The 22,187-nt window shown below is 66.4% G+C and overlaps 2 protein-coding genes across 2 annotated transcripts in view; both read right to left on the bottom strand.

Moving 5' to 3' along the window:
* RAB5B (RAB5B, member RAS oncogene family) overlaps nucleotides 1-22,187 on the bottom strand; it is a 100,133-nt gene that overhangs the window by 43,439 nt on the left and 34,507 nt on the right. The gene's annotated exons all lie outside the window — the stretch shown is intronic.
* The window catches only part of DGKA (diacylglycerol kinase alpha), a 29,150-nt gene continuing 7,200 nt past the window's right edge, over nucleotides 238-22,187 (bottom strand). Inside the window, 26 exon segments of the mRNA XM_032785605.2 lie at nucleotides 238-384; nucleotides 839-899; nucleotides 1,066-1,186; nucleotides 1,574-1,763; nucleotides 2,013-2,103; nucleotides 2,483-2,547; nucleotides 2,696-2,856; nucleotides 3,069-3,158; nucleotides 3,229-3,314; nucleotides 3,726-3,800; nucleotides 4,256-4,329; nucleotides 5,117-5,206; nucleotides 5,606-5,704; nucleotides 5,819-5,938; nucleotides 6,231-6,319; nucleotides 6,926-6,943; nucleotides 6,946-6,975; nucleotides 6,978-7,041; nucleotides 7,572-7,632; nucleotides 7,634-7,688; nucleotides 7,905-7,979; nucleotides 9,398-9,437; nucleotides 9,739-9,830; nucleotides 10,239-10,371; nucleotides 10,492-10,568; nucleotides 11,252-11,347. Coding sequence (XP_032641496.2) covers nucleotides 286-384; nucleotides 839-899; nucleotides 1,066-1,186; nucleotides 1,574-1,763; nucleotides 2,013-2,103; nucleotides 2,483-2,547; nucleotides 2,696-2,856; nucleotides 3,069-3,158; nucleotides 3,229-3,314; nucleotides 3,726-3,800; nucleotides 4,256-4,329; nucleotides 5,117-5,206; nucleotides 5,606-5,704; nucleotides 5,819-5,938; nucleotides 6,231-6,319; nucleotides 6,926-6,943; nucleotides 6,946-6,975; nucleotides 6,978-7,041; nucleotides 7,572-7,632; nucleotides 7,634-7,688; nucleotides 7,905-7,979; nucleotides 9,398-9,437; nucleotides 9,739-9,830; nucleotides 10,239-10,371; nucleotides 10,492-10,568; nucleotides 11,252-11,321 — 2,226 coding nt within the window. The 5' untranslated portion in view covers nucleotides 11,322-11,347 and the 3' untranslated portion in view covers nucleotides 238-285.

The raw sequence follows: 22,187 nt of genomic DNA, 5'->3' as shown, positions 1-22,187 counted from the left end.
GTGTTGGACTGTGGGGGCAATAAATAGGGGCTGGAATGTAGGGTATGCAGGGGCCCAGCGCGCTGCTGCCCCCTACTCCCCGCAGGGGCCAGAGATGCACACGAGGGACAGGTACATACGCCCCCCTTGCCTCCATCACGGGGCAGAAACAGCAGAGAGGAGGGTGGGCAGCGGGGGACAGCGCACCGCAGCGGGGGACAGACCAAGGCCCCTGCCCGGCCCCGCTCGCTACCACGGACGCCCCGGGCTGGCAAGCGGGGTCCTTGTCCCCCAGCTGGGCCCCCCCTACGACTCATGGGGTCCCTTCTTGATGCCGAAGAAGCTGGAGGAGCGGGGGGGCGGGGCCAGGAGCATCCGTGCCTGGTTCTTGTGGGTGATCCTGATCTGAAAGAGAGGGAGTGTGGGGTGGGGGGAGAAAGCGCTGGGGGGGGCCCTTGCCCCAGCTCCAGTCCCCCCCACCCAGGTTCACTGGTAATGCACCTGCCCTCCCCCCGGCACCTCCTGTCTATGGGGGGGCGGGGGTGGGCTGCCAGCACTCCAGCCCCATAACTCCGAACCGCACCAACACCTACCCTTCAGCGAGCGAGGGGCCCCCGGACCCCACACCCACTCCAAACGGGCTCTGTCTCTGCCTGGGGCGGGCACTGGAGCTGACTGCCCTGGCCCCCAGCAGCCCCGACTTCCTTCACACCCCCGATGGATTGGTGGGGTGGGGCGGGGCGGGGTCTATTGAGGCCTCTTGCAGGGGCTGGGAACGCTGCAGGGGCCCTGGATCCCCCCCGCTGGGGGGCAGGGCTGGCTCTGGGAAGGACGGGGAGACCCCGATATGGCTCCTTACCGTGCAGGGTGGCTGCATCCAGGGCTCCCCGTCGATCTGCATGGGCAGGCACTTCAGGGTCCTGCGGAGACCCTGGTGTGAGACAGGAGCACACACCCCCCACCCCCCACCCCGGCTGGGACCTTCCCCAACATGTGGCGGGTCCCATGAGGGGGAGGCCAGGGCTGAGCCTCCCTCCCTTGGTACCACGGGGGACCGACTGCCCCGGGGGACCCCCCAGCGCTCACCGCAGCGTGATCTCCGAGCACTTGGCCAGCCGCTTTCCTGCACTCTTCAGCCCCGTGTAGATCTGCCCCATCTCGATCACGCCCTCCAGCCCCACCACTTCCAGCCGCCTGTCGCTCAGGTCTGTGGGGAGCGAGGGAGGGAGGGGCCGTCAGCGCTGGGGCCCCTGCTGCCGGGGGTGACTGAGCCCAGCCCCCACACCCGGGTCTCCCCAGCCACCTCCGGGGGCCGGTGGACGAGTCCTCAGTGAGTGGGGCTGATCAGTGGGCACCAGCGGGTGAGGGTGCTGGGTGTGCCCCTGCTCTGGGGAGCTCCCCTTCCAGCCCCCCCATAGGCTGCTGTGCCTTTAAGGAGGTGGGGCTCTAACGGCTTCACCTAGTGGGAGGGGCCAAGGGGGAAAAGGCAGGTATGGGGGGGCCGTGCTGAAAGCTGCCTGGGGCCCCGCCCCCACCTGCACCTAAGAGGTGCCCCACCCCTGCTCTGCCTGAGGCCCCGCCCCTCGCCCCGCACCTTGCACGCAGGTCTTGAGCGTCTCCGGGTCCGTGACGGCCTGGGGCTGGCTCCCCCCGCCCACGTTCCGGGCCTCGCCCAGCGGCTTCTTGGTCTCGCCCCAGAGGTTGGAGCCACCGTGCATGCTGGGGATGTTGAGGACGGCGACCCCCGAGAGGGCTCCACTCAGGTCCAGGGGATGCCCGCAGCACTGGGGGGGCAGAGCCTGAGTTACCAACCGGGGACCTCCTTAAACCAGCCCCCACCCCAGCGAGGCCACGCGGCTCGCCCGGCCAATGCTCCAGCCCTGGGCTCTGCCAGTGGGGGGCGCTGGGGGGGCAGGAGCGCTGGCTGTGGGGGAGCTCCCAGCTCCTCCAGCCTTGGGCTCTGCCAGCAGGGGGTGCTGGGGGGGGGTGCAGGGGGGTGCTCCCAGCTCCTCCAGCCCTGGGCTGTCCCTCACCTCAATGGTCAGATATTCCTTCAGCTTTTTGCAGGTGGCGAAGATGGTCTCGGACGTGGCAAATTCAAAATACCAGAGTTTGTTCTTCATCCTGGAGAGGAACCAGAGCCCACAAACCCCGGGTGGAAAACGGAACAAACCAAACCACAGCAGGGGGCGCTGTGGGGTCAGGGTGCTGGTTGTGGCTCCTCAGTGGGGGAGTTCCTTGGGGGGGTCACCATTGCGATGGGCGAGGTCCTGCCTATGGACCCAGAGTCGCTGCCCCCCATGGGCTCCCCGAGGGCTGGATCAGCCGCTTCGAGCTTCCCTGCGCCCCAGCTGGGATCCACATGGGATGCCAGGGCCCCCACCACCTCTGGGAACCCCTAGGCTACAGCGCGGCTGGCAGCCCAGCCCCTGCCATGCCCCCGCCCCGCCAGCCCCTGCTTCCGCGGCCCCTACCCCCCAGCCTGCCCTAACCCCCTGCTCACCTGCTGTTGAATTTCTCGGGGTACTTCTCCCTCATGAGGTGGAAGCGGTGAGCGATGGAGGCGTCCTGGAGACGAGACAGACGCAGTCAGAGCCCAGCAGCTGCCCCCCACGAGGGTGACACCGACCAGGCTAAGACAGGGAGAAGCCCCTGAGCATCCTGGGGCCCCCTAAACCACCCCGCTCCCCCCAGTGCTGGCCCCCCCCAGCCGTACCACGCCGATGGAGAAGTAGTTGTTGATGATCTCGTAGGGGACGGGGTCTCCCTTCTCCACGGGGTTCTCGGGGGTCACATGCACCAGCCACCGGTCCATGGGCAGGATGCTGCTGCTCTCGATGTCCTTCAGGATCTTCCCCAGGTTCTCCCCGTCGTAGCCTGGGGGTGGGGGCAGGGTGTCAGGGGGAGGGGTGATGCCAGGTGCCCCCCCCCAAGGGGGGCCAGAGGCAGAGACGGGCAGCGGTGCCCCAGCTGGGCTGAGCGGGGCGGGAGGGGGAATCTGGGCAGGTCGCGCCCATTGCTCTGACGGGGTCGGGGGGGCCAGGCCAGGCAGACCCATGGGCCCAGCTCTCCCCCCCCGTGTCACTCACCTCCTCCCCAGCGCAGGCACCGCGCCAGGTCGTTACCGGTGCCCAGCGGGAGCACGGCCACCGGGGGGCACCGGGGCAGGTTGGCTTTATCTGCAACGAGAGGGGAATGGTCAGCGGGGGGTGGGGGGTTACTGCCCCTCCCCCTCCAGCTTCCACCTACCGATGGCGTCCAGGATCCACCCCACGGTGCCGTCCCCCCCGCACACCAGGATCCGGAAATCTGGCACGTCCCGGAAAAAGTTCAGCCTGAGAACAGAGAAACGGAGCTGGGTCAGCGCCGGGGGCTGGATCCCTCACCACCCCCCCCGATTCCCTGCCAGATCCTCCCCAAGGGTCAGTTAAACCCTGACCCGCCCTAGGATCCCCTCCAGCTCTCCCAGTGCCCCTCACTCCCGACCCGCAGCCCCTGCTACCCGAGCCCTGGGCTCCCTGCCCCCCCAGCTCTGCCGGTGCCCCTCACTCCCGACCCGCAGCCCCCTGCTAGCCCAGCCTGGGGCTGCTAGAGCCCTCACTCAGCTGATGCCCTTTGACCCTCGCTCCCACCCCATTCATGCTGTGGAGCTGCCCCGTGGCGTTGCAATGTGGGCAAGAGTCCACTAGGTAGCGGGGCCGAGACCCACCCGCGAAAGGCCACGGGGCCCCTGAATTCTCACTCACCCGGGGGCCGGGCCCCCCTTCATCAGGTTGTAAACCTGCCGTGGGTTGAGGAGATACTGGAGCTTCCGGAGCACCCTGGTCGTGGAGACGAGGGGAGGGGTTTCAGGAGCAGCACCAACAAGCCTGGAACCCACTGGGCATCGCCATGAACCCCCCCCCGCCCCCGGACAGTCTAGATCATAGATGGGTGCAGGGCAGCCGGGGGTGGGGGGGGGACAGCTGTCCAGGGGCATGTCCCTTAGACCAGGGTGTAGCAATGACATTATGGTAATGAGACTGTTGCCTAGCAACCTCGGAACAACCCTCCCAAACCCCTCTGCCCGTCACATGAGATGGGGAAACTGAGGCCCAGACAGGCAGAGAGCCTTGCTCAAGGTCACACAGCTGGGAAGAGAACTCTGGAGTCCTGCTGCCTCCCTCCCCCCACCCCATGTCTAACCATTAGACCCCACACTTCTCGCACTGCCAGACACAGAACCCAGGAGTTCTGTCTCCCAAGAGCCCCCTCTGCTAGAGCCCACCTCTCTTACCTCTCCCCCTGTTTCCCGCCGCTCTTGGGGTTGACGAAGACCAGGAGGGGGTGGGTGTCGGGTACTGGGATGATCTGCAGGGCGAGGGAAAGGGGAAACGAAAGGATGAGTCACGAGTGAGTCACGAGCGCTGGCCGGAGCAAACCGCAGCCGGATTCCAGCAGGACGACCGCACGCCAGCAGCGGCTGCGGCACGGCCGGGGCAGGGATCCGCGGCTCGCGCCGAGGGGCTGGGGGGTCAGCAAGGCAACGCCTGGGCACGCTAGTGCCACAGCCGGCACAGGAAGAAGTGCATGTGCCAGGGTCTGCGCCTGCCGAGGCGACGCCAAGTGCGCCGGGTTTCACCGGCTCTGTCCAGGCGCACCGGCTCAGGGGTGGCCGCTGCTGTGGCCAAGTTGCATTGTCACCTTCTGCCACCGGAGGGAGCCACTGTGCCCTGTATGAGCCAATAGCGAGTGTCCTTGGTGTGTATGGACCACTGAGACGGAGGGGCCGGGAAGCCCAGGGCTGGGCTAGCAGGGGGCTGAGGGTCTGGAGTGAGGGGCACTGGCAGGGCTGGGCGAGCAGGGGCAGAGGGTTGGCAGTGAGGGGCACCGGCAGGGCCGGGGAAGGGGCGAGCCCAGGACTGGCAGAGCACGGGGCTGTGGGTCGGGAGTGAGGGGCACCGGATGGGAATAGCTGACCGGGGGGGCGGGGTGTTACCTCGTTCTGGGCAAGGATAAACGCCCTTATTTTTTGAAATCTCAGCCCCACCCCCACCCAGGCCCTGCCATGGGGCCTCGCCCAGTGTCCATTCCAGGTGGCTGTGCCCCGCAGGTGCCAGCCGAAAAGCAGCGCCGTGGGGGCGTCGCCCCCACTCACCCGCAGTGCCTGGCCCTCGGGCGTGGTGCAGGCCTGTGGCGTCTCCTCCACCGGGGTCCCGCCGTCGTTCTTCTGGCTGTTTTGCCTCTCCTGGAACCCAGAGCCAGGGTGTGACGTGGGGGCAGGGGCCCAGAGCTGGTGCCGGAGCCCAGACGGGCCCGGAGCCCTGGCAGAGGAACCAGCAGCCCCCAGGGGCTCTGTGAGGGCAGGGGCCCGGAGCTGGTGCTGGAGCCCAGATGGGCCTGGAGCCCTGGCAGAGGATCCAGCAGCCCCCAGGGTCTCCATGGGGGCAAAGGACGGAGTTGCTGCTTTGGGTTCAAAGCCCAGTGGGGCACAGAGCCCCTCGCCGGTGGCCTCTGGTCTCTCCCCAGCATGGAGGCGGGGGCACTCCCCAGCCTGGCAGGCCTCCCAAAGGCGCCCAGCTTGGTCCAGAAAGCCCCTAGCCAGCGGCTCTGGGCAGGTCCATCCGCCCCGCGGGGACTCACTCACCAGCACCACGGGGTAGATGGCCGAAGGGGGCAGGATGTGGTCCCGCAGGGCCCCGCAGTCGCAGGTCAGGGGCACGCTGGGCTGGCACTCCTCATGGATCTGGGGGAGATGGGGGTTAGTGTGGCGCATGCTCTGGCCCCACCTCCCCTGAAGCTGCCCCCAGCCCCTGGCAGAGCAACAGGGGCACTGGAGTGGGGGCGGTGTTGCACCCACCTTGAGGTGGCACCAGACGCAGTGAAGCCCTGTCAGGCTCTGGAAACTCTTGATCTTCTTCTGACACTTGTCGCACTTGCTGGCCTCGCAGCCGCCCTTCACCCACACGTGGCTCTGCGCCTGGGGAGGGACGGGGGGGCAGTGAGCGCTACAGGGGCTAGGAGCCAGGACACCTGGGTTCTCTCCTGGCTCTGGGAGGGGAGTCTAGTGGTTTACAGGGGGGTGGGGGAGGGCTGAGAGTCAGGACTCCTGGGTTCTAGTCCCAGAGTGTCAGCCCATCAGTGGCAAGTCCCTTCTGCATGCTATGCCTCAGTTTCCCCGCCTGAACGTGGGTTAGTGAGCACGAGCAGGCCCTTGGGGGCAGATGATGGTTCTGGGGACCAGACGGGGGGGTCCCCTGTCCCACACTCACGCTGGTGTCCTTGCGGGACTTGGCATAGGTGCTGATGCAGCTGAGGGGCGCCCGGCGGGCGCAGCGCTCGTGGGCCGTGAACTTGCAGACTGGAGGCAGAAAAAGCAGGTTAGCGACCAGGGAGGAGGGGGATGAGCTGGGCAGGGCGGGGCTTAGCTCCTACCCTAGCCACACCCCCATTCTTCCCCCAGGCCCCCTTAAAGGTCCTGCTCAGTGATTGGCTGGGCTTCGAGCAGGCCAGCCAATCACATCGGACTGGAAGGAGGTGGGAGGTGGTTAGGCTCCTGCCCCGCAGACCCAAGGCTGATTTGCTTGTGTTTCATTGGCTGAGTGAGAGGTGGGCGGGGTCGCCCCAGGCTGAGCCTCCCCCAGCCCCCCACTACTCACCCCCCCCCGCACCTTTCCCAGGCTTGTGACCGTTTCTCCGGGGGGCCGAGGTGGGGGGTCCCCCTCCCCAGCCATGCCCACGTCGGGGGGAGGGGGCAGGGGGACCCCCCACTACGCCCCTGTCGGGGAGAGGGAGTGGGGAGCAGAGGGGGGCCGTGCCCGTGCGGGGGGGCAGAGGGGGGCACTCCACAAGGTGCAGCACAGGCCCTGCTTGCACAGCCCGAGCAGGAAGGCGGGAAAGGGGGGCCATGCCCGTGCGGGGAGGCAGAAGGGGCCGTGCCCGCGGGGGGGCAGAGGGGGGCACTCACAGGTGCAGCACAGGCCTGCTTGCGCAGCCCGAGCAGGGGGGTCTCGCAGACTTGCAATAGACGGGCCGGTTAAAGTGTTTCAGCCGCCACATGTGCTGCCCATCGTCCTTCATGTTCTGGGGGGAGAAGAGGTCGGTGGGGGTGGGGGCAGTGGGGCGGGGGCACACGGCGCTCACTCACGTCTCCCCGAGGGCATGGGCCCCCTATGGGCGGGCACACAGAGCTCACTCATGTCTCCCTGAGGGGCGGGGGGCTCCCCTATGGGGGCGGGGGCACACGGCGCTCACTCCACGTTCTCCCCAAGGGCGGGGGGCTCCCCTATGGGGGCGGGGGCACACAGGCTCACTCACGTTCTCCCGAGGGGCGTGGGGCTCCCCTATGGGCCATTACCCATCTGTAATTACCACTTGTGGGGGGACCCAGATCCACAGGAAAGGTCTGGATGGAGTTAAGGAGCTCCCCCACCCCCCCAGTCCCACCCGGCTGCTCCACATTCTTGCTCAGTGGGGATCCCCATTGCTGGAGGGGGTCAAACTCCCACACAGCTCAGAGCATTTCTGCCCCTCCCTGGAATCTCCCCTCTCCACCCCCTGGGTCCCCCCTGCCCCCCCCAGGATCGCCCCTCTCATCCCCCCCCAGCACTCACCACTTCCAGGCCCAGCAGCACCAGCAGGGGGATGGTGGTGACCCCCCCTCGCAGCCACTCGCAGCGACACCGTCCCGCTATCATCATAGTCGATCTCCTTCATCATCTCCTGAGGATCTGGGGGGGTGGGGGCAGAGACATGGCTCAGGGGCTCCAGCAGCCCCCTCCAAAGAACCCCATCTCCCCACACCACCACCCCACGGCTGGCACAAGGGCCTGCCCCCCCCCACGGGCTTGGGGCAGCCCCCCCCACATGTGCCCCCTGCAGTGCCCAGGGGCTGGTGCGCCACTCCAGGTAGAGGGGGCAGGGCCAGGGCAGCCCCCCCATGGTACTCACGGGTTTGAGCTCCGTGACGTCCCAGTCCAGGTACTCGGCCACTCGCATCATCTGGGTGATGATCGATCCACCTCCTGGGGGGGCATGAAGGGGGGAGAAGAGAGCGGGTCAGTTACCGGGCCATGGGGGGGAGCAGGGGGGGATAGAGCGAGTCAGTACCGTCCCATGGGGGAGCAAGGGGGCAGAGCGGGTCAGTACCAGGCCATGGAGGGGGGCAGAGCGAGTTCAGTACCATCCATGAGGGTGAGCAGGGGCGGCAGAGAGCAGGTCACAGTACCGGGGCCATGGCGGGGGCAGAGCGGGTCATACCGGGCCATGGAGGGGGGCAGAGCGGGTCGTCTGTCCCATGGCGAGCAGGGGGCAGAGCGGGTCAGTACCGGGCCATGGAGGGGGCAAGAGCGGGTCAGTACCCGTCCCATGAGGGTGAGCGGGGGGGCAGAAGCAGGTCAGTACCATCCCATGGTGGAGAGCAGGGGGGCAGAGTGGGTCAGTACCGGGCCATGGAGGGGCAGAGCGGGTCAGTACCGGGCCATGGAGGGGGAGTGGCAGAGCGGGTCAGTACTGGGCCATCGCGGGGGCAGAGCAGTCAGTACCGTCCCATGAGGGGGAGCAGGGGGGCCAGAGCGGGTCAGTACTGGCCATGGAGGGGGAGCTGGGGGGGCAGAGCGGGTCAGTACCGGGCCATCGCGGGGGGCAGAGCAGGTCAGTACCGTCCCATGAGGGGGGCAAGGGGGGAGAGCGGGGTCAGTACCGGGCCATGGAGGGGAGAGTGCAGAGGGGGTCAGTACCGGGCCATGGAGGGAGAGTGGCAGAGCGGGTCAGTACTGCGGCCATCGCGGGGGGCAGAGCAGGTCAGTACCCGGGCCATGGAGGGGGAGAGTGGCAGAGCGGGTCAGTACTGGGCCATCGCGGGGGCAGAGCAGGTCGTACACAGGCCATGGAGGGGGAGAGTGCAGAGCGGGTCAGTACCGGGCCATGGAGGGGAGAGTGGCAGAGCGGGTCAGTACGGGCCATGGAGGGGGAGAGTGGCCGAGCGGGTCAGTACTGGGCCATGGAGGGGGAGAGTGGCAGAGCGGGTCAGTACTGGGCCATCGTGGGGGGCAGAGCAGGTCCGTACTGGGCCATGGAGGGGAGAGTGGCAGAGCGGGTCAGTACTGGCCATCGCGGGGGGCAGAGCGGGTCAGTACCGGGCCATGGAGGGGGAGAGTGGCGAGCGGGTCAGTACTGGGCCATCGCGGGGGCAGAGCAGGTCAGTACCGTCCCATGAGGGAGCGGGGGGGCAGAGCGGGTCAGTACCGGGCCATGGAGGGGAGCTGGGGGGGCAGAGCGGTCAGTGCCGGGCCATGGAGGGGGCAGAGCGGGTCAGTACCGAGCCATGGCGGGGGGAGTGCCAGGCCCTGGGGGACGGGTCCTGCCGGGGCCAGGTGCTCAGAGCGGCAGTGGGGGGCACTGGGGTGAATGGGGCTGCGGCCCCAGCCCCACACCACTCACCGAGCTGTCCAGCAGGCCGTTCCCATCTTGTCGTAGAGCTTAAAGAGTGACTGGGGAGGGGAGAGCGGAGTCAGTGGGGGGGCCCCAGCCAGCTCAGACCCTCCATTGGCCACCCCCTGTTCCGCCCACTCACTAGCACAGCCTGGCAGGCCCCACCCAGTCTGGCGAAAGAGGTCGACCCCTCCCAAAGGTCCACACGAGCCCTCGCCCCGCCCTGCCCCACCAGGGCCACCCCCTCCCCCCTTAGGAACCCACCGCAGGTCTGAGCCCGAGAGCTGCCCCGAGCTCGTCGCCTCTCCATGGGGCTGGGGTGGGTGGGACATGCCCCCCCCGTGCTACCCCAGACTCACACTCCAGCTTGTCCTCGGGGCGTCCCCCCTCCAGCAGCGAGAAGTAGCAGGAGACGTCGTTGACGCAGACCAGGCCACTGGCTGCAAAGGGACAGAGTCGGCGCTGAATCCTGCAGCCCCCCTGCCCCACACGGGACGCAGGAGATCGGGCCCCAAGGCCCATTCACTCCTCGGCTTCAGCTGCCATTGGGGGGGAGGAGCGGTGAGCAGCGACGGGAAACGGGGGACCCTCTGCCCCCCCCAGTATCAGCTGCAGCCCCCTAGCCCCAGGCAGCCTGTGCCCCATGTCATCCCCCTCCCCAAGGCACAGGCCCTATTCTCAATTCAGCTCTGGCCACTGCAGCAATCTGGCTAGCAACTGCCCCCCGCTGCTTGGGATCAGAACTGCTCCTCCATGTGTCATATCCCCCATACAGTCAGCATCTGATGGGGATTCTCCTCCAGCTCAGCCAGGCTGACGGAGCAGGTGAGGCCGGTGCACACCCTTACCTGGTTGCTCCCCGAGGCCCTCCCCAGGTGAGGTCTGGAAGGACAGGAAGAGGTGTTGGCAGAGCGCGTCTGAGATCTCCTCAGCCTCCAGGTAGCTCTTCATGAACAGCTTGAAGCCCTCAAAGTCGATCGACTGGGGAGAGGCAGCGGGGGGGGGGGGGCAGTTAAGCGGTGGCCCGGCTCACAGCAGAGGGGCTCTGGGGTCAGACTGGGGCCCCCCGGAGGGCACAGGGGGGCATCGGGGCAGACTCACGTCTCCCTGCAGGTGCTGCACCAAGGTGCCATCTCCGTAGAACTCCTGCAGCACGTCCTGGACCTTCCTGCTGCTGTCTGGGGGGGAGAGACGGGGGGGTCAGGATCCCAGGTCCCCCCCCAAGCCAGGAGGCAGGAGCAGCCCTGGCCTGGAGCAGACATTGCCCAGACCCAGGGCCAAGCCCTCCCCATCCCACAGCCTTGCCGGGGGGGGGGGGGGTGAGAAGCTGCAGTTCTGCCACCATGACCCCCGCTCTGCTCTGGGGGCAAATCCAGCCACTCTACTGCCCCCCACAAACTTCCAGGCAGGCCAGGCCCCCCCAGCAGGAAATCAGCCCCACCTGCGGGTCTGGTGTGGTGGTTCCAGGGCAAATCCCCAACAGAGGCGACCCCTCCCCCACTGCAGAACCTGATGGGGGGGTCCCAGAGGGGCTGACCCCCCCCGTGTGAAGCAGGATGTGGGTGGGGTTAACGCTGACATGGCTGGGCTCAGCTGCCACCCCCCCATGCCGTCCTCCCCCCACCCGGGGTCCAATCCTGCTCCCGCCAGAACAGGGGCAACTCTCTGCCCCAGCTCCCGCCCTAAGCGGAGCCCAGACTAGCGGGTCTGCGGGGGTGGCACTCACTGCTTGCGGGGGCCCTTCCCCTTGGCGCCCCGATGCCCCGGGGGCGACGGGACATTCCCACAGGATCCCCCGGGGCAGCGGGACTACGGCAAGGGCAGGGCCGTCCCCGGAGGGGCCGGGGGGGCGGTTACTCACAGTCAATGTACTTCTGCAGGTGGGCGAACTCCTCGGGGCTCAGGGTGGCCCACTCCTTGTTCTCCGACATGATGCTCTGGGGCCTCCGGGCTGCAGCTGGGGGGGGGGGGAATGAGGCAGGGGGGCAGTTAGACACCATGGGGGGGGACAAAAGGAGCCAATGGGAGTGAGGCCGCAGAGCACGAGGGACCCTGGGGCGGTGCCGGGGGGGGGGGGCAATGGGCAGTGCCCCTCCCGGATTAGCTGAGTCAGCACATTCCCCGTCTCCAGCCCCCAGGCACCGCCAGCCAAGTCCCTGGCGCCCCCAATCTCCTGCCCCAACCCAGGGGGGCCTGCGCGGGGGCTGCTGGGAGTGGGGCCTGATCCACCTCTTCTGGACCCACCGCCGAGACCCCCGGCCCCATGGGCTCTTAAAGGGATATTACCCAATTACCGACTGGGGTGGGCTGGCCACCTGCCAGCAGTCGGGGGCACCGCTTGCCCCAGAGCAGCCCCATGGCCAGTGCAGACACCCCTGGCAGCTCCAGAGCCGCGGGGATCCGGAGTGGGACACTTGGGGGGAGCCTGGGCCGGCCGGTGCCCCAGCAGCCTGGCACGGAGCTGCTGGCAACAGTGTTTTATAGTGGCCACGCCGCCGGCTCTGCTCAATATTTAATGGTGCCAGGTCACGGCTGGGGGGGAGCTTTGTGGTTCTCCAATCGCGGCTGTGAATTGGGGATGGGGGGGAAATTGTCTGATTCAGAGACACAAACGGGGGGGTGGAAAGAGAGGTGGGACTTGGCAACAGGCCAAGCTCCGTGAGGTTCAGACCAGGGCCTGTGGTGCAAACTCCGTAAAGAGCAGCTGGGGCCCAAAGGCAATAGCAATGCCTGGGGGGGAGGGGGCTGAGCAGCATGTGGGAGGGGCCGCCGCTCCAGCCTTCCCCCCCAGAGCTTGACTGGCACTGCGCCCCCCACTGCATCCAGCCCTGTTCCCAGCTCTGAGCTGTCGGGTCTAATGGTTATTGCAGGGGACTTAGGAGCCCGGATGCCTGGGTCCCATTCCTAGCTGTGCTGCTGATGCTCTGCTGACTGCCCCTCTGTGCCTCAGTTTCCCCCTCAGGGGATAATAGAACACTGAATGCTTGGAGATCCTCCCGCTCAGTGGGAGCAAGGGGCTGTTAGCACTAGGGGGCCGCCTGCTCTGGGGCTGCCCCCCCGTTTCCTTTCCCAGCAGCAGCATTTTCTCAGGATTCGAGCCCACTAGAGGCCCCCCCACTCCATTACAGAGATGATTTATTCATGTTGCTACCAATCTCGGCGCACACTGGGAGCTGCTGGCTGCGCTAAGTGCTCCGAGGTCTCTCCGGGGCAGGGAGAGGATGGGACGTGCCGCTCCCATTAATGCTAATGGGGCTAATCCGAGCACCGCACCCAGGGGCACCAGCCCCCTCGCAGCTCAGACAGCAAATCTGAGACCCCAGAGTGGCTTGGATGGTGCCCTCACTCCCAACTCACAGCCTCCTGGTAGCCCTGCCCTGGGCTCCCCCCCAGCTCTGCCAGTGCCCCTCACTCCCAACCCGCAGCCCCTGCCAGCCCAGCCCTGGGCTCCCCCCCAGCTCTGCCAGTGCCCCTCACTCCCAACCTGCAGCCCCTCCTAGCCCAGCCCTGGGCTCCCCCCCAGCTCTGCCGGTGCCCCTCCCGACCCGCAGCCCCTGCCAGCCCAGCCCTGGGCTCCCCACGCCCAGCTCTGCTGGTGCCCCTCACTCCCAACCCGCAGCCCCCGCTAGCCCAGCCCTGGGCTCCCCCCCAGCTCTGCCAGTGCCCCTCACTCCCAACCTGCAGCCCCTCCTAGCCCAGCCCTGGGTCCCACAACCTCTGCCGGTGCCCCTCACTCCCGACCCGCAGCCCCCTGCTAGCCCAGCCCTGAGCCCTGGGCTCCCCTCCAGGACAAGCTGGAGCAGTAACTCACCGCTTAGCCAGGCTGGGCTGACGGCCACTAGCGTGGCTGGAGGGGGAGCCCAGGGCTGGGTTAGCAGGGGGCTGCAGGTTGAGAGTGAGGGGCACCAACAGAGGTGCTGGGGAAGGGTGCAAAACTGGGGGCGCTGGCTAGGGAGACGGGGACTCAGGGCTGAGCTAAGAGGAGCTATCGGGCTAACACGCAGGACAATGAAAATGAAGGAGGGGCAGGAGGCAGGACTCCTGGGTTCTAGCCCCAGCCCTGGGAGCGGAGCGGGGGCCAGTGGTTAGAGCAGGGGGGACTGGGAGCAGGACTCCTGGGTTCTATCCCCACCCCTGAACGGGAGCAGGGGCCAGTGGTTAGAGCAGGGAGGACTGGGAGCCAGGACTCCTGGGTTCTATCCCCAGCCCTGGAAGGGGAGTGGGGGCCAGTGGTTAGAGCAGGGGGGACTGGGAGCAGGACTCCTGGGTTCTATCCCCACCCCTGAACGGGAGCAGGGGCCAGTGGTTAGAGCAGGGAGGACTGGGAGCCAGGACTCCTGGGTTCTATTCCCAGCTCTGGGAAGAGAGTGCAGTCTAGAGGTGAGTACAGGGAGGCAGGACTCCTGGGTTCTATCCCCAGCCCTGGAAGGGGAGAGGGGGCCAGTGGTTAGAGCAGGGGGGACTGGGAGCAGGACTCCTGGGTTCTATCCCCAGCCCTGGGAGGGGAGCGGGGGCCAGTGGTTGGAGCGGAGGGACTGGGAGCAGGACTCCTGGGTTCTATCCCCACCCCTGAAGGGGAGCAGGGGCCAGTGGTTAGCTCTGCCAACCTTCCTGTACCCCAACTGGCCCCACCTTCAGTTCTGCTAGCTCCAAGGCCCTGCAGTTGGGGGGGCTCTGACTTTGCCTCATTTCCAGCCCCCCCTTTTCATCCGAAACGTGACTAACTAACCCCCAATTCACCCCCCACCTGGGGCAGCTGCTCTGGGGCCAGCAGGGCCAGGAGTCCCCCTCCTCCCACCCCATGGGGCCGGCTGAGGGAGGGGACAACAGAGCCAGTCCAAGCCCTTTAACAAACGACTTCTGCTTTCGGTGGCTCCATTTTTAGAGCAGTGGGGGGGGGGGCCCACGCCCACAGGGATCCCCCATGGAGAGATGACTCCCTCCCTGGGTAAACATGGGGCTGTCCTGGGACAAGGAACAAAGCACTGGGACAGGGCGGGGGGGCAGGGTGCCGGTGCCACCTCCCCCAACATACCCCCCCAGACACGTCACCATCACCCTACACAAACCTCACCCCCCTGTGCTCCCCCCAGCCATGCACACACCCCGCACGCAGCCCCCACCCCCAGGTGCATGCCCAGCTGCCGGGGGGCAGGCAGCCTCTCAGCACTCCCGCCACTTTCACGCAGGGGGTTGGGCCTTGAAGGTGGCTTTGCTCAGTGCCCACCCCCAGGAACCCCCTGGGCGAGGGGGGCAGGAAGGAAAGGGGGAGGCGAGAACCATGCCAAGTGCTGGCGTGAAATGCGGCCCAGGCAAATGGCTCCTGGCACCTGAGCCGAGGCTGCAGAGATCCCAGGGGCCTGCCTAGCTACCCGCACCCGGCTGAATGGGAGTCCCTGGGGGGAGGCGGGGCGCTCAGGCAGCCCAGCTGCACATGAGGGGTGGGGGCTACGGGATATGAGGGGGCTTCCAAAGCCTCTCAGGGAGTCTGCTCTCAATGCAGGCCCCAGGATATGAGTTTAGTGGGTCCTCAGCTTCACCCTCCCTCTGATTGGCAGCAGCTGACCCCCCCCCCAGCCTGATCAGGACTCAGAGATGGAGCCCAGCCCAGGGATGGTGCAGCTGGGGTCAGGGAGGGAAATTCCTGCCTGACCCCAGCTGGGGACCAGGCTGTGCCTTGGAGCATGAGGATTGCCAGCTCCCTGGGAGAATTCCAGCCTCGCTCCTCCAGCCGGCCTAGCCTTTCCGTCAACTCATTTCCCCCTTTGCCCCCAGAATATCCTGCCACAGTGACTTCCACAGGGTAATCACACGGGGAGTGGGGAACCGTGAGCTCTGAGCCCAGCATCAGTCAGAACCGGAGCAGGGAAGGCAGATGCAGCCACAGCCAGGGTGAGAGGCCGGGAGCTGCATCTGCCTGAACAAACTTAGTGGCAAAGCGAATGAACCCTGTTGTTAATAGCGCCGTGAACCTTCACTAGCAGCTGTCAGATGCACTTATAGCCCCTGATAGGATCCTGCTCCCCCACCCTTTATAGAAGGGAAACTGAGGCAGAGTGGTGATGCGCCACAAAGTGAGCCAGCAGCACTACTGAGAAAAGAACCCAGGAGTCCTGGCTCCCAGATCCCCTACTCTAACCACTAGACCCCGCTCCCCATCCAGAACTAAGATCAGAACCCAGGAGTCCTGGCTCCCAGCCCGCCTCCCCCACTCTAACTACTAGACCCCGCTCCCCGTCCAGAACTAGGAGCAGAACCCAGGAGTCCTGGCTCCTGGCCTTCCTGAGCTGTTGGGAGGAGGGCAGGCACGCCAGGCCTGGGGGAAGGGGCACTGACTCCACCCTGGAGACATCCCAGTGAGCCTGAGGTTACTGAGTCCTGCTAACTCCATCAGCAGCGCTAAATTTAGCTCAGCTCTGCCTGCTCCTGGCTGCACCCGCTGAGCGCAGCAAATGGAAACCAGATGCTGAGAGAAGCCGTTTGGGGTCGGAGGCCAAAGCTTAACACCTTGATCCCCAGGGGATGCCCAAGCAGGGGGCCCAGCCCTGCTGCCCCCAGCCCAGCCCACGACACGGAGCAGCCTCGGCTCTGACCAGCCCAAGTCCCAGCTCGGCTCTGCCTGGCCCTGGCAGCACTGGCTCCGCTCCTGAGACGCCGACTGGCTTGGGCCAGGGAGGAGAGAAAGGACCCCAGGGACTCACACTGAAGCCCCCACAACCAATGGTCCAGCCAGTCCCCCTCAGCCCCCAGCCCCAGCTCCAGTGACACTTCACGGGCATCTAGCTGCAGCTGGGGACCAGGTGATCCAGGGCAAAGCCCCTCCCCTGACCCTTTGTCATGAGTGGGGCAGCGCCGGGAGGGGGCCAGGGGGTTCAGACACCAGCTCTCTTCCCTGGGACACCATGGGGCCTGTCCTTGCCAGCCCCATTGCTCCTGGGGGGCACAGCAGGGCTGCACCCCAGCCTGGGGCGTTATCTCAGCGTGACAGAGGAGATTTTTGGCAAGGTGGCTGGCGTGCTAATGGCCCCACCCTGCCCCCCTTGGCATGGGGCTACAGCTTCCCAGTCTGGGGGGGGACAGTTCCCCTGCTACTGCGCCTCGGCCTCCCCCTTGCCACATGCATCACGCCTCCCATCCCCAGCGCCCGGCACCCAGAAAGTGCCAAGGTACCTGGGAGCTGCACAAGGCAAGCGTGTGCTGCCACGGCCGGGAGGGGGAGCGGGGACACCGTTCTTAGCAGCCCCTGACCCACAGCCCCCTGCTATCCCAGCCCTGGGCTCCCTCCCCCCCAAGATCTACCAGTGCCCCCCAATTCTGGTCCCAAAGTGCTCTGTAAACATGAGTCATTAGTTTAGCCTCACAGCCTCCCTGGAAGGGCCCCTGCTTTCCAGATGGGGAAACTGAGGCAGAGAGGGGCAGGGACTTGCCTACAAGCACTCGGAAAAGAATCCAGGAGTCTTGACTCCCATCATTCTCCCTCTGGGGCTGCCCATCTTCACAGCATCACATCCGCAGCCCCCCATGCCACCCCCCCGGCCCAGCTGAGCCTGTGCTCCCCACCAGCCAGTGCTGGCCGGAGGCAGGGGGTGGGAATGCCGAGGTGCTGGCCCAGGCTGGCAGGCTCCCCGCCCACCCCCTCTGGGATTCCTGGCTAATCCGCTAATGGGATCCAGCTGCCCTTAAATGCTTCCCTGACTTAGCTGGGGGGTGAAGCCCTGCATGGGGCTGGGGTGAGGGGATGGTCCAGGGCTCGGCAGGGGGCTGACTGGCCATGCAGGAGGGGTGGGAATGTCAAGGGAATGGCTCAGTGCCCTGCTCTGGGACTGCCCGCCCCCCCATCCAGCTGTCTACCCCACTCTGGGTTTCCCAGGCAGGCAGGGGCAGCCTGGCCCCACTGCCAGGAGCTGGGAATTGGCTGGCCCCCACTCATGCCCCAGCTGAGCTGCCAGCCCACACCTGACTGATGGGAGGGGTAGGGGGGGTCATCCCCCACAGGCTGGTTTTAAAGGGACAGCACAAGAAGCTTCGGGGAAGGTGGTTGAGCTCGGGGGGTGGGGGCTGGGAGCCAGGACTCGGGGGTTCTGTGCCCTGCTCTGGGAGGGGAGTGGGGTCTGGTGGTTAGAGCAGGGAGCTGGGAGCCAGGACTCCTGGGTTCCAGCCCCAGCTCTGGGAGGGGAGTGGGAGCCAGGACTCCAGGGCAGGGACTCTCCATTTTAACTCACTCGCACTGGACACAAGGCAGCTGTCCCAACACCGTGAGCCAAGCGAAAGTGGGTCTGAACTGCACCTGGCAGCCGGCTCCCCACACAGCTCTGATCTCCCCGCCAGCCCAGCCATCAGCTCTGACGCAGCCCCCAGCCAGATCCAGACACCGCGAGGCGGTTACTCCCTGCCATTGTCAGCCAACACCCTGCGTTCCCAGCGAGTTCAGGCCTGTGGAACCAGCAGGCTTGAATGAAGGAAATACTCCTGCCCTGGCCACACAAGGGGGCTGCGGCTTTTAACAAGGGCCTTTGGAGCGTCTGCTGGTGCCGGGCCCCTCACCCGGCGTCTGACTCCGGGGACCCTGTTCCTAGGCTGGGGCAGGGTGAAGCCCTCACTCTCTGCACTCCCCATAGCCTAGGGCCTGGCCTGCCTCCCACAGAGGTTCCAGCAGCCCCGAGGCAGCTCTAAGTGACACACTGGGAAATGGGGGAACAGTCACCACACAGGGCCCTGATCCCAGCTCCACAGGGGAGGCCCTGGGGAGGGGGGAGGCCCTTTCACCTAGCCACAAGCTGAGCGTCACCGAGACTCCCCCACCCCCACCAGTGACTATGGCTCTCCCCTGGATTAACGCAGGTTCTTGCTTCATCCCTGTCTCTCTGCAAATGCCCCTCCCGCCTCACTGCAAAGCAAGGCCCCATCGGCCTCCCCCTGCCCCCACCCCCCACCCACAGAGCAATGGGACAGTCTAGGCTGCAGCTCCCCAGAAAGGGTTCAGTCAGCTGGACCCTGGACCCCCTCCCGCCTCAGCACAGTCAGAGGGATCCAGCGAGCCAGGCCCCCTGCTGCCCTAGTCCCTCCACACGACCCATAGAAGGGATGAGCATGGTGGGGTGGGGGGTTTCCACCCAGCCTTGGGTCCCCCCTCTCGCTTGGCATCCTGAGGCCAATGGGGGCACTCTTCCCTCTGCATGGTGCTGGTGCTGCCCTCAGACCTCAAACTACCACTCTGCCGGGCCCTGTCTAAACAGCTGCTGCGCCCCACCCCAGAGGTGGCTGCATCTCCGTGGCGGAAGATGACCTGTCTATAGCCAGTGCTGGGGGAGGAAAGGTGCTCGGGAATCGCATGTTATTGTTTGTCCACCGTTCAGATCTTGGCTGGGAGCTCTTGAGTAAACGTGCACTTTGGCACATGACTGGAGCTGGGCTCTTTAGCACAGGAACACAGGTGGATGCTGCCTCTCCGGTCTAAGGAGAATGGCTGGGGGCAGGACAAACCCTTCCCAGCCCGCGCCTGCAGTGCTGCTTTCTCACCATGGATTGTTCCAGGCTCCAGAAAAGAAAGTGTCAAATCCAAACAGAATATGAAGCGTAACCCCGGAAACTCGCCCCGAGGATCAATGAACCGAGGGGCGGGTAGCACTGGGAGCCAGGACTCCTGGGTTCCATTTCCCCGGGACTCACTCGGCCTTCCCAGTGCAGAAGGAAGGTGCCCACATTGGAGGTCCAGTTGCGACACACTCGGGGCGATTTCTGCCCTGGCAGTGAGGGAGCCGGACTGGCCAAAGCCCCAGCCTGGCCCAGGAAGGATTTTTTTCCCCCATATAGAAAAGTTAACCAAGATGGCGGGGCCTTTGTGACTTGAGTCACAGGGGCTGGTTTTCTCCTGGGCTAGGGCATCACACACTGAAACCTGCCTCCGAAATCCCGTGGGAGGTTGAACCCCTAAAAACTCCAGGCCCCAGGGAGCCCGATCCTCAGCTGCAGTTAACCCTCAGTGCTCCCCCGTGCCCCAGAGCGCAGTGAGCGCCAAGCCCAGGCCCCCGGCTCCTGCACATGGAGATTCTGCTGGGCTCTTTCGTTAGCAGAGCCAAGGGTCCCAGCATGCAGGTTTGATCCCAGCCGGACTAGTCCTTGGGGCTCAGAGATTCACCAGCTGTGCCTGGAGCCAGAGCTCAGCACCCAGCAGGCACTGGGTTTGGGTTTGGGGTGCTCCACCGGGCGCTTTGCTGGCCACACAGGCCTATCACTTCAGGCAGGGGTCTTCCCCTGTGCCCTGCCTCGCGGTTCCCCTGATCAAACCTCTGCCCCTCACTACACAGCCACCCGGCTGCCCTACTCGGTCACCCATTGCCACTCACCTGCCCCACTCGGCCACCCACTGCCAAATGCCCCAGCGCCTCCTCCTGTGCGGCCCCTTCCCCTTCGCGTCCCTGCTGACCCCCCAGCACGGCGACGGCTCCATGGCAGCTCGGGGGCTAGGTGGGGAACGCGGGCACCAACCCGGCGGGGGAAGCCATGGACCCCTCTGGCCCTGGCCATGCGGGACGGCGGAGCACAGGATGGTCCCTACTGGCCAGACTCCCTATGAATGGGCGCAAGAGCCCAGCCCCCCTCCCGCTCCCGGCAGCCCCCCAGCCAGGAGGGATTGAACCAACTCGCCCAGTGGGTCACCCTGGGGCCAAGCCGGGGCACGGATAAGCTCCTCCCCCTGCCCAGCGCCTGGCACAGGAGCCAGACCCGGACTGGGGGGGGGGGGCTGCGCCCACCAGCTCCTGTGCCCAGCGCCTGGCGCTGCAGGGAGCGGGGCACCCACCGGGCACCGCGAGCGGGGAGCGGCCGGACTCGGCTCCGGCTCCGGGGAACCCCCGGGAGCGCAGGGATCCCCCGGGACGCCGCAAAGTTTCTTTGCCCCTCGCCAGCGCCGGCGGCTGCGGAGCCGGGCAGGGGTCCCCCGAGCCCGGCAGCCCCGTCCCCCCGGGCGCGCCCTACCTCGTCCGGAGCTCGGCAGCGCGGGACGAGCCTGGGGCGCCGCCCGCCCGAGCCCGGCCCCGCTGACATCACACCCGCCCCGGCACCTCCCTCCCGGGGCCCCCGCACCTCCCTCCGGGCGACGCGGGCAGGTTCTCCCGGGCCCCGCAGCGGGTTTGCGACGCCTCCTCCCGGAGCCTCCTGCCCCGGCCGACTCGAGCGAGCCCGGGGGGGGACACGCTTAAAGAGGCAGCAGCGCAATGCACCAGCTGCAGCGAGACCAAAGCCCGCAGAGCCCCCCCGGCTCCTTTCCCGGCGGGGCTTAAGTTACAGCAAGAATCCAACCCGGGGGCTGGGGCTGGCCCGCTGCCAGCAGAGCTTTTCTGGGCCTCCCCTCTGCCCCCTCCCCACGCCTGGACCTTGAACCGCAGGGCTGGGGGGGGGCTTGGGGCCAAACTCAGGGGTGGTGCAAGCAGCCCCGACTTCAGCGTTTGTGGGTGTGTGAGGTGGCAGCAGCGGCTCCACGGGGTGGTAGGGCTGGATGGGAGCCCCCGGCGCCCTTGGCAGGAGGAAGGCCCCAGCCCCGCAGGTGTTTGCCAACCTGCTCTGAAAACCCCCCAGTGATGGAGATTCCACCCCCTCCCTGGGCAGTTACTGAGGGGTGTGAGCCTGGGCCCCTGAGTGGGGGGGGGGGCTGGCTGTCTCTCTGCTCCCGAAGCCGGCAGCCCCCGGGGGCCTCTGGCTCTGTGCAGGCCTGACTCAATCGGTCCGTGTGGGCAGCTGGGTTCTGGGCCCGTCCAGTCTCTGTGCTGGTGGGGGGGTTCTGGGTCTGTCGCCGTGTGAGGAATCAATCTCAGTGTGTGCCAGGTGCACATCCGTGCATCAGTGGGGTGGAATCAGCCTGGATCTCTGCATGTGGGTGCAGGCGTGTACTTGTGTGTGTCGCTGGCTCATCTCTCGGCACCTGTCCGTGGCTCCGAGTGCTCTCTGGGATGGACGCCAGGCTGCCCGGTGCGAGGGGATGGCACTGATCCAGAGATGTTCGCTAGAAACACTGAGCAGCAGGAGGGCACCTGCCCCCCAGTCCCCTCTGAGCCGTTCGTCCCTTTCTACGCCCTCATCCTTCTCCCCCAGGCGTGACCAGTGGGCACACGCGTGCTACGAAGGTGCTGCCCCCCCCCCCGTTCAGTCTGGGCCCCAGCCAGCCCTTGGTCTTGGTGCTGGGGGGTTAAGGGTCCCCCTGGAACTGGATTGAGACCCAGCAAACTCGCTACACTCAGGCCACCAGACAGCCCTTGCAGTCTGGGCAGGTGAGCGGTGCTCCCCGAGCAGCTGGCTCAGGTGCAGAGTCTTGCCCCCTGGCCTACCAGTCCAGATCCAGTTGAGTGGCCAAAAGATGCTGCCACGTGACTGGCACGGATGGGCCCCCTCCCAGACAGGCTCAGAGGAGAAGCTAAGAACTGACCGGGACGGGGAGACTCGACTCCTGTCCCTCCTGCTGGGGCCGTCTGCAGACAGAGGAGCCCAGTCTGGAGGGCAGTAGCCCCCAGAACCCCAGGGCGAGGCACAAACCCTGCAGCTGGAATTTCCCCTTCGTGGGCTGCCGAGCTTTGCTCTGCGGGCTGAGCGTGTGTGTGGGCGGGACGCGCGAGTGCTGCGGGGAGCCGATGCCGCCTCTGCAGCTGTTTCCATCCCGGGCCGCCTGAGGGGGGGACAAGTGGGGCCCTCATGAGAATATAGTATTCTATAGTATTGTGACTTTTTTTTATGGAAGGGGCCCCTGAAATTGCTTTGCCCCAGGCCCCCTGAATCCTCTGGGCGGTCCTGTTTCCATCTCACGT

This window comes from Chelonoidis abingdonii, chromosome 26, assembly GCF_003597395.2.
Source record: "Chelonoidis abingdonii isolate Lonesome George chromosome 26, CheloAbing_2.0, whole genome shotgun sequence".
NCBI lineage: Eukaryota > Metazoa > Chordata > Testudines > Testudinidae > Chelonoidis > Chelonoidis abingdonii.
The sequence above is the reverse complement of the archived record's forward strand: the minus strand, read 5'-3'. Positions and strand labels throughout refer to the sequence as shown.